Genomic DNA, 16,660 nt, shown 5'->3' with positions numbered 1-16,660 from the left:
TCGGGGGAGCTAGCTGTCCTCCTACTGCAAACACCACGTGAAACTTAATGAAAAAAACCCACTGAATACGGAGTGAATGTCTGTCGAACATCCAACTTCAAACTAAATTCACCTGGGTATAACATACATATTGATGCGGGTTAGGAACCGTCTAACAGTACGGCCCAGCAACTAGGGGAAGGAAATCGGTGACGGAACACCACTGGACATATTTCCGCCAATAACAAACCTGCAACGACTCACAAGTGCATTGTTTGTGTTAGTTATTTCGAGTGCGTAAACATAGTTAGGTAATTATTATTTGGAAGTGGGTTAAATGGAAAAGACCAATCTTTGTGTTACACTAATGCCATGATGGGTAAACGTCCGTGTCGACGATAGTAAACGTGAATCAGCAAACAAATGATTCCGCCTTGTGTTAGCTAACAGGCTAAAGCGCCGCACTGACATGCTACTGTAGCATTTGGAGTTCCTGGTGAATAACATGTCTTGAGACTGTTCAGGTCCCTCGTTTGGAAGCCAGAGTTTTAGTTTCTTAGTTAAAACTTGATCTAAAGAGAGCAGACACAGTTTCCAGTCGGTTCAGATCATTTCCTGACCGCGAAGCGTTCAAGGTTTTTCCCAGGTGAGTTAACATTGACTGACCAACAGGAAGTATGTAGAAATGTTTATGTATATTAGTGCACACTGACAAAGGCAACCAGTTTCTACATATGCTTAGTGTTTAATTCACACTGACCATGTTCTAGCTCTTGGTTATGTTAGCTGTGTATATGAATTTATTTAAATTATGTATAAATTTAACTTATTTATGTAAATTCTTCTGGGTTTTAACTAGTGGCTGCCTCTATATCTTTAAACAGTGTATTGCTGTGTAAAATGTTGGTGGGAATACTTACAACATATGTTGCTGGTTATGTGTCTAAATGAGTATGAGTTGCATAAATTATCAGACATAAATGTACAAATTTATCCCTAATTATTAATTGTTATTAAGGGGAACATTTTAGTTTACATTAGGCATAGAAATTGCAGCCTTAAATTAAGTTTAAAAATGACAACTTCAGAATTACTGTAAGACAAATGTACACAAAGCTTTAAATTTTTTTTTTTTTTTTTTTTTTTGCTATCCTTTCAGATCAGCACATACTGCAGATTTGTAAAATGAAGATGTTCTCAGTGTCCCACAAGACGGTCTTTGTGGTAGACCACTGTCCCTACATGGCCGAGTCAAGTCGTCAACAGGTAGAGTGTGATGTGCTGACAAAGAGTCGAGCTCAAGGGGTGATTCCTTTGGCCCCTGTGTCCAAGTCCCTGTGGACCTGTGCTGTTGAATGCTCCATGGAGTACTGTCGGATTCTCTATGATGTTTATCCAGTGGACAAACTGGTGAGATTATTATTATTTTTCTTAAAACTTTGCCTTAAATGTCATTAACGCCATTTCCGTTAACCTTTTCTACCACCTCTTTATTCTACAGGTTAATTACATTGTGAGTGATTCAGAGTTTCACACACTGAATACTTGGAAACAGGATGAGCAGAGCACTCATGAGGTAATCCTATAAGCCAGTGCACTATAATTGTTTTTGCAGTGTCTTTGGCAGCTCCAGCTTGTCACATTTTGGAGAAGTGCAACATTCCCAGCAGACATCAGTGACCACATTTCTGTAGAAGTGTTCTTCAGAATTAGACATGCAACATGGTTATATGGTTTCGCTTCCTGCGACAGCTCATGTCAGCTCTGGCAGCTGTTGGGCCACCTAACCCAAGGGAGGACCCCGAGTGTTGCAGCATCCTGCACGGACTGGTTGCTGCAGTTGAGTCGTTATGTAAGATCACAGAGTTGCAGCACGAGAGGCGCACCATTCTGATGGACACAGCCGAGAGAGTTGCCAACAGGGGTCGTATTATCTGCCTCACCAATGCTAAAAGGTCAACATCTAACATTTCCTTCACTTCATTTATATGTATAGAGAATGAAACACTTAATCTCTCAGATAGTCAACAACAACTACAATGTTCACAAATATAGTATCTGTCAAAGGACTATTGTATTGTCACCCTTTTGTATTTGTGTACATATACAGCCTTTTCTAAAGGATATTATTTACCTGATATTTATAAAAGAAGTTCTTATAATGCATTATATCATTGAAGACTCTGCTCTTTTTTTGTGTTTTATCATACAGCGATACTCATGTGCGCATGTTGGAAGACTGCATCCAGGAGACCATTTTAGAACAAAACAAGCTGGCAGCAGGTTCAGACAGGTCAGTGTCAGACAATGTCCAAAGAAATGTCTCACTGTCTTGTTGATTGACATGATTTTGCTTTGCATGAGTTTGGAATAGGGAGAAATGGGCTGAAATATGGTGTTGATAATACTCTCATACTAAAATAAAATACATATGTGATAAATGGCACATATATTTGTGCTAACCCATTGTTGTGTCTTTCAGGCTGATGGCCATTCAGCAGTGTGACCTGGTTTTGATTCACATCTACCCACAGGGTGAAGACACGCTGGTGTCTGACCGACCTAAGAAAGAGGTGGGTGCTAACGAGATGTTCGGGGCTCAGTTTTCTAGGAATCAAAATCAGCCAGAAAGTAAACAATAAAAAAAAAACCAAAAAACATGACACTTATTCCTGGTTTTTAACAGCAAACCATAGCACCATGTCCCAGCTGTTATTCCTCACTGTATCCCTCTCTTGCTGCCTCAGATCTCTCCTCTGCTCACCAGCGAGGTGCACAGTGTTCGTGCTGGGAGGCACCTCGCCACCAAACTCAATATTCTGGTCCAGCAGCACTTTGACTTGGCCTCCACCACCATAACAAACATCCCCATGAAGGTAAGGAGCTTCCTGCCCTTTAGTCTGGCCTTGCACATGCCTCGTCAAAATTAAAACTCACATAAACTTTCAAATATTTCTTTTCTTTTGCTAGTATAAAAATGTTGTCATGTCCAGAATGCAGTGCACCACTTCTTTTACTTGATGATGGCTTTGTTTTTGTTATTTTCCCTTTTCTCTCACAGCCTTCACATTTTTCTTTGTGCTTGCTTAATCTTTATGTGTAAGCCCTTCCTCACCTCTAATGACCCATGAAACTTTACAGTCTTATCTTTTTGTTTATCTCATCTGCATGTTGATATGACTGTGAACCTGCTGCTGGTTTCATGCTGTATTTTCTGTTTTGCTAGCCCACATTAAATGTTTGCGAACAGGTTAGTACTCTTATCACACACACATGCAAGTGAGGAAGGGGCAGAGTTTACACTATGTAGTATGTAGTATACATTTTGAGCTCTACTGTTGCAAACAGGCTTACAGTGTCATTAGTTTATTTTGATGTGACAGTTGATCTACAGATTTGCTGGTGAGCCTCCAGTGAAGGACGGGCAACTCTGGTCTCATGTGGACAATCAGGGAATGCAGAATTTGGTGTTTGCTGGAAAAGCATAAATCCTGCACACCTGAAATCAACTTTTAGTTTAAATTAAATGATGTAATAACATAATTGACTCACAATTTCTTATAAAGGAATTCAAATTGTTCTGTGAAAATCAACCATTTTTGGTTGTTTTGAGATTGTGTTTCTCCCGAATACTGACCATAAAAACGCAGAATATGAACGTTGCATTCAGCCGCCTTTAAGTCGAGACATCTGTGACCAGCGTTGCCTCTTCTGACTTATTAAATACTGTCAGTGTCTGTCAGGTGTTTTCACCTTAAAAGTTGTCCAAACTTTCCCCAGGTCTTTGTTTCCCTCATCAGTTCCCACTCACTTCCCCTTTAGTGTCTTTGTGTGGTCCATTGTGCTGTCTTGATAACTAGTTGTTTTTTTTGTTTTTTTTAAAACTTGACCATCCTCTAAATGTTTAAACATGATTCCACCTTTAGCTGTCCTGAAACTGCAATTTTTCCAAGTGTAGCAAAATTCAAATTCAAAGCTTGTGATTAAAGTTTTTCCCTAGATTAGAGGTTGTCAGGCTCCTTGGCAAAATATATAAAAATGTTGTTTAAAATTGTCAAACAAGTGTAACGCTCTACTCAATACAAGCTACTTTATGTATTGTGTGAATTAAATTACATTTACATTAAACACAAGTCTCTGATGTCGATAGAAGAAAACATACTTGAGTCATCCAGCAAGCGAACATTTTCCTTTTACTTTGCCCATTATCATTTACCCTCTGGAACATGAAATCAGCAGTGTTAACGTGTGTTTATGTGTATATGTGTGTGTATATGCGTGTGCGTGTGTGCATGTGAGTATCAGTTTGCACATTCACGCTGACCTGTGTTTGTTATTGTCTCTGGGGATGGGCAGGAAGAGCAGCACGCCAACACATCAGCCAATTATGACGTCGAGCTCCTGCATCACAGAGACGCTCACCTGGAGTTCTTTAAAAGTGGTGGGTACCTGTGTTGAAACATGAAATAAAAGTTTGAGCAGGTTAGTTTATTGACATTTTTGATTGGGATCCAGAGGCAGAGACCCCTTTTTATAAGTTATTTAAATTCAAAAGTATCTGAGGCAAAAACGTTGCTCGATGAATAAAGTAAACTATTATTGTTTCAGTGTTGACATTATTTAACAATCATATTGGGAAACAAGTCTACAGCTTCTTTATGACCTGATCCTTGGTGATTTTATTTATGCAGTATGTTCTAAAGTCAATCGTTCATGATCAGAATTTAACAATTCACTTGTCACCTTTCCGCTGTGCAGGAGATTTGCATATGGCTGGCACCAGCACTCGAGAAAACGGACTTAAAGAGACAGTTACACTGAAATGGTGCACGCCACGAACCAACAGCGTAGGTGGGTTCTTATTTATCAATTATTTAAATTTTGAAAATGTTTAATATGTACAGTATATTATTTTAGTAATGTTTTTATTAGCCTTATGCCAGGGTAGGTGACACATTTTTAATTTGAAATGTCAATATTTATGCATGTATGGATTTTAAATATTGTGACAAATATTCCGTTTTTTATTTTGAATTGGTTAAAATTTCTGCAAATAAACAATACACTACATTAGTGATGTTAGATGGTTTGTAATTTAAAAAAAAAAAATATATATATTCCCAACACAGCTATGAAGTAGATATGAGTAGTGTTATTGTGCAGGAAAGGTTATCAGTTGCAGGATTGACAGAACTGCGATGAAAAATGCCTGATTCAGTTTTATTGTACTTGTTCTTATTTTCCACCTCAGAACTGCATTACTGCACTGGAGCTTATCGCATCTCCCCGACCGACGTAAACAGTCGTCCGTCTTCATGTTTGACTAATTTTCTCCTTAACGGTAAGATGGATGAACCCACCTTAATCTGTGTTTGTTAATTTGAATTGATCTAGACTGTTTATTGGTTGTTTATTGGAGCAGTGTTTCATTTGATATTCCTGAGATACTGAATGACATTCACCAAATTTCAAGTCAAAAATCAACATTTCCTCTGTCTGGGGGATTACTTCTCTTATTTACTGACCACAGGTCGATCAGTGCTGCTGGAGCAGCCCAGGAAATCGGGGTCAAAGGTCATCAGCCACATGCTCAGTAGCCACGGCGGCGAGATCTTCCTACACGTGCTCAACAGCAACCGCTCCACCCTGGAGGACCCGCCCTCCATCAGCGAGGGCTGCGGAGGCCGAGTGACAGACTATCGAATCACAGTGAGTTCAGTTCGCTTCAGCTGTGCTGAAATATTCAACAGCATCTTTCTGATAAAAACTGATTTTTTTTTTGGTCTTCCTCAGGACTTTGGTGAATTCATGAGGGAGAACCGACTGACTCCGGTTTCAGAGTCTTCCCACAATCCCGCGGGAAAGCTGCCAGCCGAGAGGGCTAAGGCACAGCTGGAGCGTCACACTCGATACTGGCCAATGATCATCTCCCAGACCACCATCTTTAACATGCAGGCAGTAAGCAGCATGCAGATAGTTCTTCTGGATCGCAGCCTTACAGCAGTTTCCACCATGTTCATAAATATTCGTCTTGCTGTCTTCTCATCTAAGCAGAGAAGAAGCAGAGAAACCCTGCTGGGTTTTTTGTTAGAATTAGCCCTTCAGCTCAGTCCTTTGTCTTTGTGTATTGCCGTTTTTCTCCACTAGGTGGTTCCTCTAGCTAACCTGATAGTGAAGGAGACTCTAACTGAGGAGGATGTTCTGACCTGCCAGAAGACTGTTTACAACCTGGTAGACATGGAGAGGAAGAACGACCCACTTCCGATCTCCACTGTGGGCTCCAGAGGAAAAGGCCCCAAGAGGTATTTATTTAAAAAAAAAAAAAAAAAACTTGACAGCCAACATGAGCATCAGCGTCACAGTTTATGAAAGTAAAAGTCAGCAGGGTCATGGATGTTTTTGCGTTGTTGTTATTCCCAGAGATGAACAGTATCGTATAATGTGGAACGAGCTGGAAACGTTAGTGAAAACTCACGCCGGAGCCACCGACAGACACCAGCGGGTTCTGGACTGCATCATCGCCTGCCGCAGCAAACCTCCCGAGGAAGAGGACAGAAAGAAAAGAGGAAGGAAGAGGGAGGAGAGAGAAGACAGGACGGAGAAAAATGGCAGCAAGGACACGGACGACAAAAGCTGGCAGGACTCGGAGAGGTTAGTAGTGCTTGGATGTCTAAAGTTTATTCGTAGATGAAAATAATCATCGCAGTTGCTGAAATTTTGTGGCAAAACGAAAATTTTCTGGGGCTTTTGGATGGGATGGGCCACTCAGCTCTCCATTCTTTTACGTTACACTGTCTTCTTGTTTTTAACCTAAAGGCTAAAGGGTTTGTTGGATAAAGAAGATCAGGAGGCGGAAGTGATCAAGGATTCTCCAGACTCTCCAGAGCCACTCAACAAGAAACCTCGCCTGTCCACAGACGAGGTTCAGCCTCCAGAGAGAGCAAAAGGTACCAACGCTCAGCACACTCTGTAGATTAGATTAATCTAATCTACAAGATACTTTAGGTATGTTTGGTATGTTTTTTATCTGTGTCCTCGTCCCTGCAGGTCCTGTCTCGCTCCTCAGCATGTGGACCAATCGCATCACCACGGCCAATTCCAGGAAGCACCAAGAGTTTGTTGGAAGAGTGAGCTCCGTCAACAACAAGTTTGAGTTGTACCAGCACCTGAAAGATGAGAATGGGTGTGTTACTGTGAAATATCAATCATCCGTCACTTTATGGTTGTTGTTTCTTCTTACACTGAATCGGTTCCAAATTGCTTTGTATTTTTTTAACCCTGTACATGTAACAGATACAGTGAGAATTACATACAAGCTGGTAAAAGAATTTCGCCTTTTATCAAGAACGTATCAGTCTTTGTTTTGACATTTCAAACAGGATTACATCTGAAACTTTACTATTTATGTATCAAACTTGTCATTTTTCCTTGTTTACAGGATGGATGTTCATGAAAATGGCAAGGCCTCCAGATGATGTCTCCATGGATACATCCCACTTCACCCCTTTCCAAGGATGAGATTGTGGACCACAGTATTTTTCAGACTTGGTTGCCACCTTATACTACCCCCCCCCCCCCCCCCCCCCCCCCCCCCCCCCCCAAAAAACAAGGACATAAAATTAAAATAGACAGTGAACTCTTAACAATGAATTTCTAAGTTTTTTTTACCCATGTTTTTGTAGATATACCGTTCACATATTGTGTAACACAATAAACGCTGTCAATAGAGAACTTTTGCTGTTGGCTTTTGGACAAATTATACTGACTGTGGAACTTATTTAGTTATTTATTTGGATAGATGCAAGTGGTAAAATAGTATTGTTGATTCTCCTTTTTAAAAAACAAAAAAACAAAACATGATTGATTTAAAGTCAAAATAATAAGTTTTTAAAATTGGCAAAGTCCCAAATGTTTGACCATTTAGTAGTCATGACTCTGAATCATGTTAACTCTGTTACTTGAATTGTGAGAGTCTGTTGTTAAAAACCATACAGGGGCTGTTTTCACGATTTTTTTTCTTTTTACTATATACATGAGAATCAATGTGGAGGACGAGCCTGCAATGAATTGTCAAGGGTTTTTTCATCCTTGCTCGTAGTCTAATGGAAGTGGCCTCTTGTCATCTTGCGAGAGGTTAATCCACAGTCTCAGCGGTGGTGGGGGCAACTCGGGTTGGAATAGCGGAGGCCGCCTTGGTTTTATGGCGCTCAGATCTCTGCCTTGAAGTGAGAGCAGGCGGTTTGCAGGCCAAATTGCGACTGTTCTTGACCTCCCGCGACCTTTGCGGAAATACAGAACTGCAGCAGCGATGAGGACGATCAGGATGAGGAGGCAGACGACGAGGAGAGCTGCGAACATGCCGGCCATCCACTGATGTGAGTTCATCTGTTGTGAGGCGGGAGTGATATTTGTAGATGCAGAGACACGTGTTTGCGGTGGGGCTGAGGGAAGTATTGGAGCCTGAATCTGGATTCATGGCAGAGTGGGTAGCAGGGTTAGAACTGCCAGATGTGGGAGTGGTAGGGAAACAGTCTGGTCTGTAGCTCACAGGTCCAACATCAGTTACGGGGAACTCTGGAAGCATTGCTTCTCTGAATTCAGGGTTGACTGATCTATTTGCAGACCTCATTGCCAACCACATGCTCTGTATTTGATCAATGTGGCATTGTGTTGCCCAACTTTGGCCCGTCTCACACAAGCTGCGGTCATACCAGGACACCACAGTGGACCCAGGCGTCATGGAAACAACAGACAGGTGATGGCTGCTAGAGCTGTTGAAGAAGCTAGACAATTTTATCAGTAGGATGTCCACTGTGTGGCGCTGACGGAGGATGGAGTGGAGGCTGCGTTGAGCAGTCAGGTTGAAAACGTGACAGGGTTCAACGGAGCTGCGACGAAGATCAAGAGTCAGCGGCAGCGAGGTGCTCAGTCCCCGTCTGTCCCGGGCGACCAGGAGGAGGTGCTGAGGAGCAAACTGCAGGTCCACCTCCAAAGGAACGCCACGAAGTGCCAGACCGTCCAGGGCGAACCAGGTACCCATGCTGAGGGGAGGCCCGTCAATAAACCTGATCTCCAGGGAAAGAGCGTCTGCCTCGCCATCCTCTGGATCCATAAAGGTTTTAGGTGGTAGTGAGTAGTGGAAGGAGAAGCCAACGGTGGCTGTCAACACTGGAATAGATTGAAGCACTTTGGGTGGGAAATTCAAGGAGTCTGCAATATAAAATAAAATCATGTTTAAATTTTAACTGCACAGAAATACTGAAAATCAACCAAAACAAAAAAACATTTTCTTGCATAACATTTGACATGCGTAGCAGATAGATTTGTAGATGTAGAAATTAAATAAATTCAATGTGACAAAAAACACTCAAGAGTAATCTAACTATTCTGATAATTGATCAATAGTTTTAGTGATTGCAAAAATGCAACATTTGCTGTGTCCAGCTTCTCAGATATGAACCTTTACTGGTTTATCTTTCATGACAGCAAACTGAACATGTTTTCTGACATGTGGTTGCAGCCTTCATTTTGTGCAGACAGGAAGTCAAGTGTTGCAGGTTTCACACTGCTCCGCTGACTGACAGTTGTAAGTGGTAATGCACCAAAAAAAAAAAAGAAGCCAAGCCAAGTGCACAAGATTCCTGTAAGGCGAGAAGTGGGATATAAACAGGTTTTCAAAGTTCTTTGCTTAAGTAATTTCTGGCTATTATTAGAAAATGTTGCTTGTTTTGGTTGAAGAAATCTGGTTTGATCATAAAACAACTTTTTGTGGTACCAATTTATTAACTATAAAAGGGTGTGTGATCTTTTATTTTTTATTTTTTAATTGCTCAATGGCAACGACAATTAGTGCTTACATGAGACTGTAGCTGAAGAACCTGACGGCTGGACTGAGCTTCGTCCTCTTCCTGAGGAAAGTCCTACAGCCTTTAATGATGTGTGTGTTGTCATGGAGATGAACATCGACAGCTGTGAAGGAAAAGCCGCCTGGTGCTTCTCGTGAATACGTCGTCAAAAAGGCCAGAACGTGCTCCATTGTGTTCTCGGGGGGAGTTACGTTTAATTGTTGGGGTGCACGCGCCGACATACCCGTGATCCTTTGCCAGGGATTGGCCACATAATGGGAACGAAGGCTGTAGACTCTGCATTACATGAATGGGAGATGTAGTGTACGGCTCCTGAGCAGCAGAGGGAGCAGCTGGATCAAAGTGGCCGTCAGAGCGTCCAGTGCTCTTGGATATTGAAAGCAGAACTGGATAAGTCACACTGCCTTGGTTTGTTTGTTGTCAGGAATGTCAGATTTAAACAGAAACTTGTCATTCCAGTTTTCTGAGATGCCTCAAGCTGCAGTGAATGTAGGAGAGTTTGTTTCATTGACGGCATGAGTGGCACTCTCTCATCAGCTGATTTGACAGACGGTTGTTCCTCCAAGGACGGGCCTTTTAACATACTAAATGGAACTGAATTTTTGGGGGGGACATTAGTTGAAGAAAGGCTCATTTGCTCAGGTAATAGTGATGTCAGTAAAAGGCCTGAAATCAATGTCTGTGTTGTCTCAAGTTGTCCACTAAAAAGGCAAAGGTCAGAAGGTAAAGCTGGCGTGAACATCGTCCCCGAGGGCTCCAACAAGGATGTTGACAGCGAAGACTCCAATTCAGTTTGTCCAGACTGTGTCAGCTGACTCGTCAGTGTGGCCGATGATGCGCCCTGAGTTTTTACATGTGGCTGAGACATCACATCCTGATTCTTCCCAGATGGAGCTGGAGACAGATGTTGAATTGTCTCAGTTCGCCGAGTTTTTGATAACCGTTCGATCGTTAAAGATGAGGTTGGTGACACATCTGGGAATAGCTGAGTGTTCAGTATTTTGTTTGATAATGGCGGTGAGTGTATTGGATTTAATCTGGAGCTGAGCAGCAGGACATCATCATAAGTCTCTGTTGGAGGTGGTGGATGAGAAACAGATGGTGTGGAGTGTCAGTGTGGCACTGTTGTGATCTTTTGTTGGCTCTTGATTAAAGATGATGTGGCCTAATAAAAAATATTAATAATAAAAAAATTCAGTACAATGGAAAAATATTCAATTAGTACCACAAATGCAATAAATAATAAAATAAAATTACAAATATTCATGACCAGGATTGTTATGGGATGTCCATTCAATCATCTATCTGTCCATCTTTTGACTGAGAAGCAGCTATAAAGCAGCTGGCTGGTTCCACTGACAACAACAATCTCCTAACAATGAGTCTTTGTTTTCAACCAACTGCTTAAAGATGCTAATCTCAAATTTGTTTGCAACATCAAAGTTGGCCATCACAACGAGGAACACAGAGAATTACCACCCGACTATTCAGTTCCCCTCAGTGTTTTGTTGTCTTTCAGCTCGTTGTTTTGGATTCACTCTCACCTCACCACTCTCATTGCATGATTTTGGGCCACAGCTGTTTTTCCAGCAAAACAGCTCAGAAAAGCCCAGCACCGTGAGGTAAGGTATACAATCATGCAAAATAGGAGGAACAGAAAAACCTGCAGTTATTCCCACTTAGGAGTACTCGTACATTTCTAAGATGGTTACTTCACTGCTAGCCTTGTAGTTGCAGATTTACTTGCTTTCTCATGTATTTGGAGGGATTCATTAACAACTGAACCCAGATAAAAAACAAACTGGGTAGCTGATTGTATTAGCTTCAAAATATATAGAGATATAACTTATAACTTCAACGACATGAACGTGGCAGTGCACAAAGTTAGAGACAAATTGGTGGACAATTAGGAGCCAAAGAGCCACATATTTCCCTCAGGAGTTGTGGAACGCAAAATGGAGATAATAGAAGAGTGAATATTGGACTCAGATTCACGAGGTGGCCACAAATGATACTCAAAGTGAAGGGTAATGTTGCTCTATATCTATATATAAATAAGCAACTATTAGCTGACACTTTTGCTATAGCAATCTAAAAAGTGATAACGTGACTGCACACGAGGCAAAAAACCCCCCCTAAACAAACAAAAAAAATCAGTTAATGCAGTGTTAAATCATTACTTTTGTATATTTACATTAATTGGACTCAATCTATTTTCTATATTTCTTTGTGACCTTCAACAGGACATACAATAGTCATTTGTTTTCCATGTCATCCGTGCATCTCATATTTCCATCACTACATTAGGCCATATGTTCCTCCATTCATGCCTCCATTGAGCTCCATTCAGCTGTGGGCTCCCTTTCAAACGAGGTCAAGTCATTCCAACATATGACTTGAATGACTAAGCACCCAGAACAATCCCATATAGTCAACGGCAGCAGATTTACCCTGTGAGCTCACAGCGGGCTGACTTTCTGAGTCAGTGTGGTTGGCTCTGGGAGATTCAGTCCAGAGGGAGGTTTCCTTCATGTGAGGTCGGCGGGTCAGACGAGTGGCGTGCAAGTCCCTGTCTACGGCCACATGTGTCAGCGTGGAAGTGACACCGCGAGAGGCCGGGGTCAGCGGCGGTGTGGGGTAAATACTGTGCGTTGTGGATGATGGTGACAGCGTTGAGAGAGCGGTGTCAGATGAAGGTTCCCCAGCACAACGTCCGACTGTTGTTAAATGTCCAGAAATACTTAACGATGCATCTGATGTGACTTTTGAGGCAAAGAGCTCAGTTTGCTTTTGCCACACGGACCGACGTGTGAAAAGTTGTCGAATTAATTTTGTGAGTAGATACTTGTCGTTCCAGGACAGTATTAACATCCTTGCTGTATGGGTAAAAAGATGTCTGCTTGAAAGCGAGAAGAGAAGTTGAGGGTACCTGTATTTCTTGCATGTCATTTGATTTGAAAGTAACAGTAGGCATCTCTGGATTTTCGTCATAGTGGTACCTCATCGTTTTAAAAGCGTGTCCTTCAGAGGTGAACTTGAAAAACTTCTGGGGTGAGACTGGGGAAGTGCCAGAGGGCTGCAGGAAAAATTCTTTCCTTGAAGAGTTTACAACACTTTCTGTTGAATCCTGTGTGTGTGTTGGCTTCAGTTTTGTTCCCTTGTGGTTGTTATACAGTAAAATCACTGACAAACTTGGTTCTGGTTGTAAAGGAAGAGAATTCGTACGCAAATGGCCAAGTTTCACAGTCCGATGGACCCGTGTTGGAGGAGGAACAATCACAGTAGCAGTTGGTGTAAGTTTTGGCCTTCGCAAATCTCGCTTAACTTCATGTCGGACCCCTCCATGCGGACAAAGCACCCTCCATTCCAAAACAGGAGCTTCCAGCAACCTTGCCAACCCTCCTGCCTTCACATTGTGCTCCAGTGCCTTGGCGAAATCAGACTGTTGCTCCTCTCCTTGACAGCCGGCATGCCACAGAAGCTCAGCAACTTCTCCCGACACATCTGGTTTCTCAGAGAGCCCACCTTGCCCACAAACCCTGAATTTCTTTTGCTGTTGTATGAAGGATTTTCCTCTTGAAAACAGGGAAACAGAGCCGAGTGGCAGGTGGAGGTAGTCAGCCATGGTGCCGACCAAGCGGAGACGCTGGCCGGCGTCAAGAGTCAAAGGGTTCAGCTGAAGGAGAAGGTTAGCCCAGATGTTCATTTCCCCCTCAGAGCAGGACAGAGCATCTCTATCAGACACAGAGACAAAGCAAAAACAGATCTTGATTCGTTTTAATGGATAAGTCTTTGGATATCCTATGAAGATCAAAATCAACAATGTATTGATCTCATTAACAAGTATAGTCAAAGTCTGAGAAAGCTAATTTGTCCTGTCCAGATGAAAAGTTAAAGCAACTACGGGTCATATTGGCTGCTTGCACAGATTACCTATGAGGTTGTTATTTGTTTTTCAACAAGAGGGCAGTCTCCTAATTTCTTGTTCCATAGAACTCCATTGTCCAAGCACTATTTAAAATACGTCCCAGAGACACACTGTTGCACTGTGACATGTTCCTTCATTATAACAAGCATGGTCATTGTAGTTTATTTTGAGTCAAATCCCACATATACTGTGAGCGCCTAATGTGTCTGAAAATAGTCCCCAATGAATGCACCATTACCTCCTGTCTGAATGACTAAAAACTTTTAATCCTGCATTAATTGTTGCTGTGAAAGCGAAATAAAAAACACTGACGTATCATCACCTTATAAGGCTGATATGCTAAATGTGTCCGCAAACAGTTTCGCACTTAATCACCCATCAGACATGGAGCAACATCAGCACATGGGTGGGGTTCGAGTCCTCCTAATAAATTCTCCTTTTAGCTCTGTTTTTAACAGTGGCCCGGAAGAGTCAACACAATGCAGGAGCCACAGCACAAATGCAAATTAAGCCACATTGGAAGATAAGCCACAACACACCACACCACAAGCAGCTGGCTGATCTCACTTCAGACAGTGATGCCCCTCGAGCATTTCATTGATAATTATTTGTGAGTGAGACATGGTTTGTTCAAATGTGTCTGACTGTCGTGCACTTCACTTTACAGCCATTGAAAACTCAGCTTCCCATCTTAAGTATTCTACCGTATCATTAAATATTCATGATTCAATAGGCAACAATCACAACAAGACTAAAGAGTCCACACACATGCTAATGGTTTTGGCTTGTTAGCATGCTAACATTTGATAATTCGCCGTTTTATGCCTCCGGCAACCAGCCGAGTTGTGGGAAAAAATGTTCACAATCTCCCTCTGTTACAGTGTTGAACAATGGCCAGACAAGTTTTTGCAGAACATTATGATGTCTCAATGAAGTTGCCCTTTGACCATTTGGATATAAAATGTCGTCACTTTATTAAACACATTTGTGTTTAACTGTGTCACAAGTGACCTTTGGCCACCAAATTCAAATCAGTTCATCCTTGAGTCCAAGTGAATGTTTGTGCCAAATCTGAAGTAATTCCCTTGAGGCGTTACGGAGATATTGTGTTCATGAATCTAATAAGCTGTGTAGAGCTGGGAGGAGCTGGTGGTGTCAGTGGTACCAGTGCAAAGACAAATGCTATGACAACCGGGAGCCATAATGAACTGGATTAAGTGGAGAATGGAATAAAAAGCAGCTGAATGAGGGAAATCAGATAGGATTCTGTCTGTCAAACGTCTGGAAATAGGTGGAGCTATGGTGGGACGATCAAATAATTCTTGATGGGGCTGCAGCAAGTGCAAATGAGCATTCTTTAGACTGTCCAGTGATGTTTGCCTGGAGGAAGTCTGTGAAAATACGTTTGTTAGCTTTTAGTGACCTGTTGAGAAAAAAGGGTTAAAACTATATCCAACTCCTATTCCCTCTGAGGAAGTAACACGCCTCCCCCGCACTGTGACAGTTGGCTCAGAGGATCTCCACTCCTCAGCATTTTCTAAAGGCAAAACAGGTCATTAGAAATACAAGTTCATAATGATTATGAGAGAAATTATCATCAGCTGCGACAGAGGGGCCCCTTGTGAGTCTGTGTGTGTGTGTCATTGTGAATTTTGAGGACTTTGTCAGGCGTGTATATGTCTGTGGGCAGGTGTGTAGCTGACATCAAAATGAAGGCCGAGTTCAGAACATCAGTGTTGATGGACCATTGTCTTTTGCTTTAAGTTTGAATTTAGTATCTTCTGGGTGAGTGGGTTTATGTCAGTTTAGATCAGTACTAGTATAAAAATAAATCCAAACTGCAGATATGCAAAAGCAGATTCAGCAGCTGTGTGGATTTAGGAAATTTACAGTAGATATACATTTAAGATATCTAACAATTTTGAAATGCTACTATAACACACACACACACACACACACACACACACACACATCAGTGTCAGTAAGAGCAGGAGGGCAGTTGTAACTGATAAAGCATGAAGCAGTTGGGGTGCAGCTAAACTAAAATAATAAATATGAAGTCCTGAATTGAACATTCAATAACACAGGAAATGAAATTAAGCTCCTAGAAATGTCGTGACAACTTCCTTCATCTTCAATGAGGAGCAGATGCGAGGACCCATCAATTAAACATCAAGGAGGAATCTGCCTGGACTGAAATCCTGAGGGAATAAAGGAGGAAGGAAAAACAAAAAACAATCAAAGAACTACTGTTACTACTACTAAGTGCAGTCATAAAAACTAAACAACATGGGGCCCATCCTGAATGTTAAAGGGGAAAAGATCATTGCCTCGGGCATAGTGAGGTGGAGATCCATGGAGGATGTCCTCAGTGACCTCTAAAGCACTAAGAGGGTTAGAAGACGAATGCGGCCTAATTTGGACTTTCTAGGGTCTGCTGTTGACCTCAGACCTTCTGCCTCTCAGAACAACAGAGGAGCTTGTCCAACCAAGCGACAACAACAGAGCATCGCCTCAGTGTCTACCACACACAACTAAAGGTAGAAGACAATTAAGTAAACAAAGAAATACAAAGTATAAGATCCATTCAACTTTCAGCTTTGCTTTCACAGACCTAGTTACTTAATTTAAGCTATACTCTATACGCTCTAAATATTTTACACTGAATCAAAATGTCATAATGTGTAAAGGATGATAAGAGTGTGGGCCGATCTGATAATAAACACACCGATCAGCAGCTCAGTGCACCTTTCAGTTGGTGGTGGTCTTATCAAAGCTCAGAGCTCAGCTGAGCGTGGATACTCTCCTCTGCCCATTGGGTGAGCATCACTTTGACTTCATCTGATGCCCAAAGAGCCTGCAACATGTCTGTTGAATGCAACGTCAC

General features: G+C 41.9%; 1 protein-coding gene across 2 annotated transcripts; it reads left to right on the top strand.

Annotated features, from left to right (window-relative positions):
• The first annotated feature begins 193 nt into the window (after positions 1-193).
• On the top strand, positions 194-7,562 carry ints13 (integrator complex subunit 13). Of its 2 annotated transcripts, XM_056368297.1 has the most exons (18): positions 194-625; positions 1,139-1,389; positions 1,481-1,555; positions 1,732-1,934; positions 2,192-2,272; positions 2,462-2,552; positions 2,727-2,855; positions 3,206-3,229; positions 4,336-4,420; positions 4,738-4,830; positions 5,231-5,320; positions 5,510-5,688; positions 5,773-5,937; positions 6,127-6,281; positions 6,400-6,630; positions 6,796-6,926; positions 7,027-7,162; positions 7,418-7,562. In XM_056368297.1, exons 2-18 carry the CDS (start codon positions 1,165-1,167, stop codon positions 7,452-7,454), a joined length of 2,130 nt encoding a protein of 709 aa, XP_056224272.1. In that variant the 5' UTR covers positions 194-625; positions 1,139-1,164; the 3' UTR covers positions 7,455-7,562. The 2 variants fall into 2 exon arrangements, with proteins under 2 accessions (XP_056224272.1, XP_056224273.1); XM_056368298.1 differs by lacking the exon at positions 3,206-3,229 and having other exon boundaries at positions 196-625.
• The last annotated feature ends 9,098 nt before the right edge of the window (positions 7,563-16,660 follow it).

The sequence above is a fragment of the Seriola aureovittata genome, chromosome 22 (genome assembly GCF_021018895.1).
Source record: "Seriola aureovittata isolate HTS-2021-v1 ecotype China chromosome 22, ASM2101889v1, whole genome shotgun sequence".
Taxonomy (NCBI): Eukaryota; Metazoa; Chordata; class Actinopteri; order Carangiformes; family Carangidae; genus Seriola; species Seriola aureovittata.
This window is presented reverse-complemented; position numbering and strand designations above follow the sequence as displayed.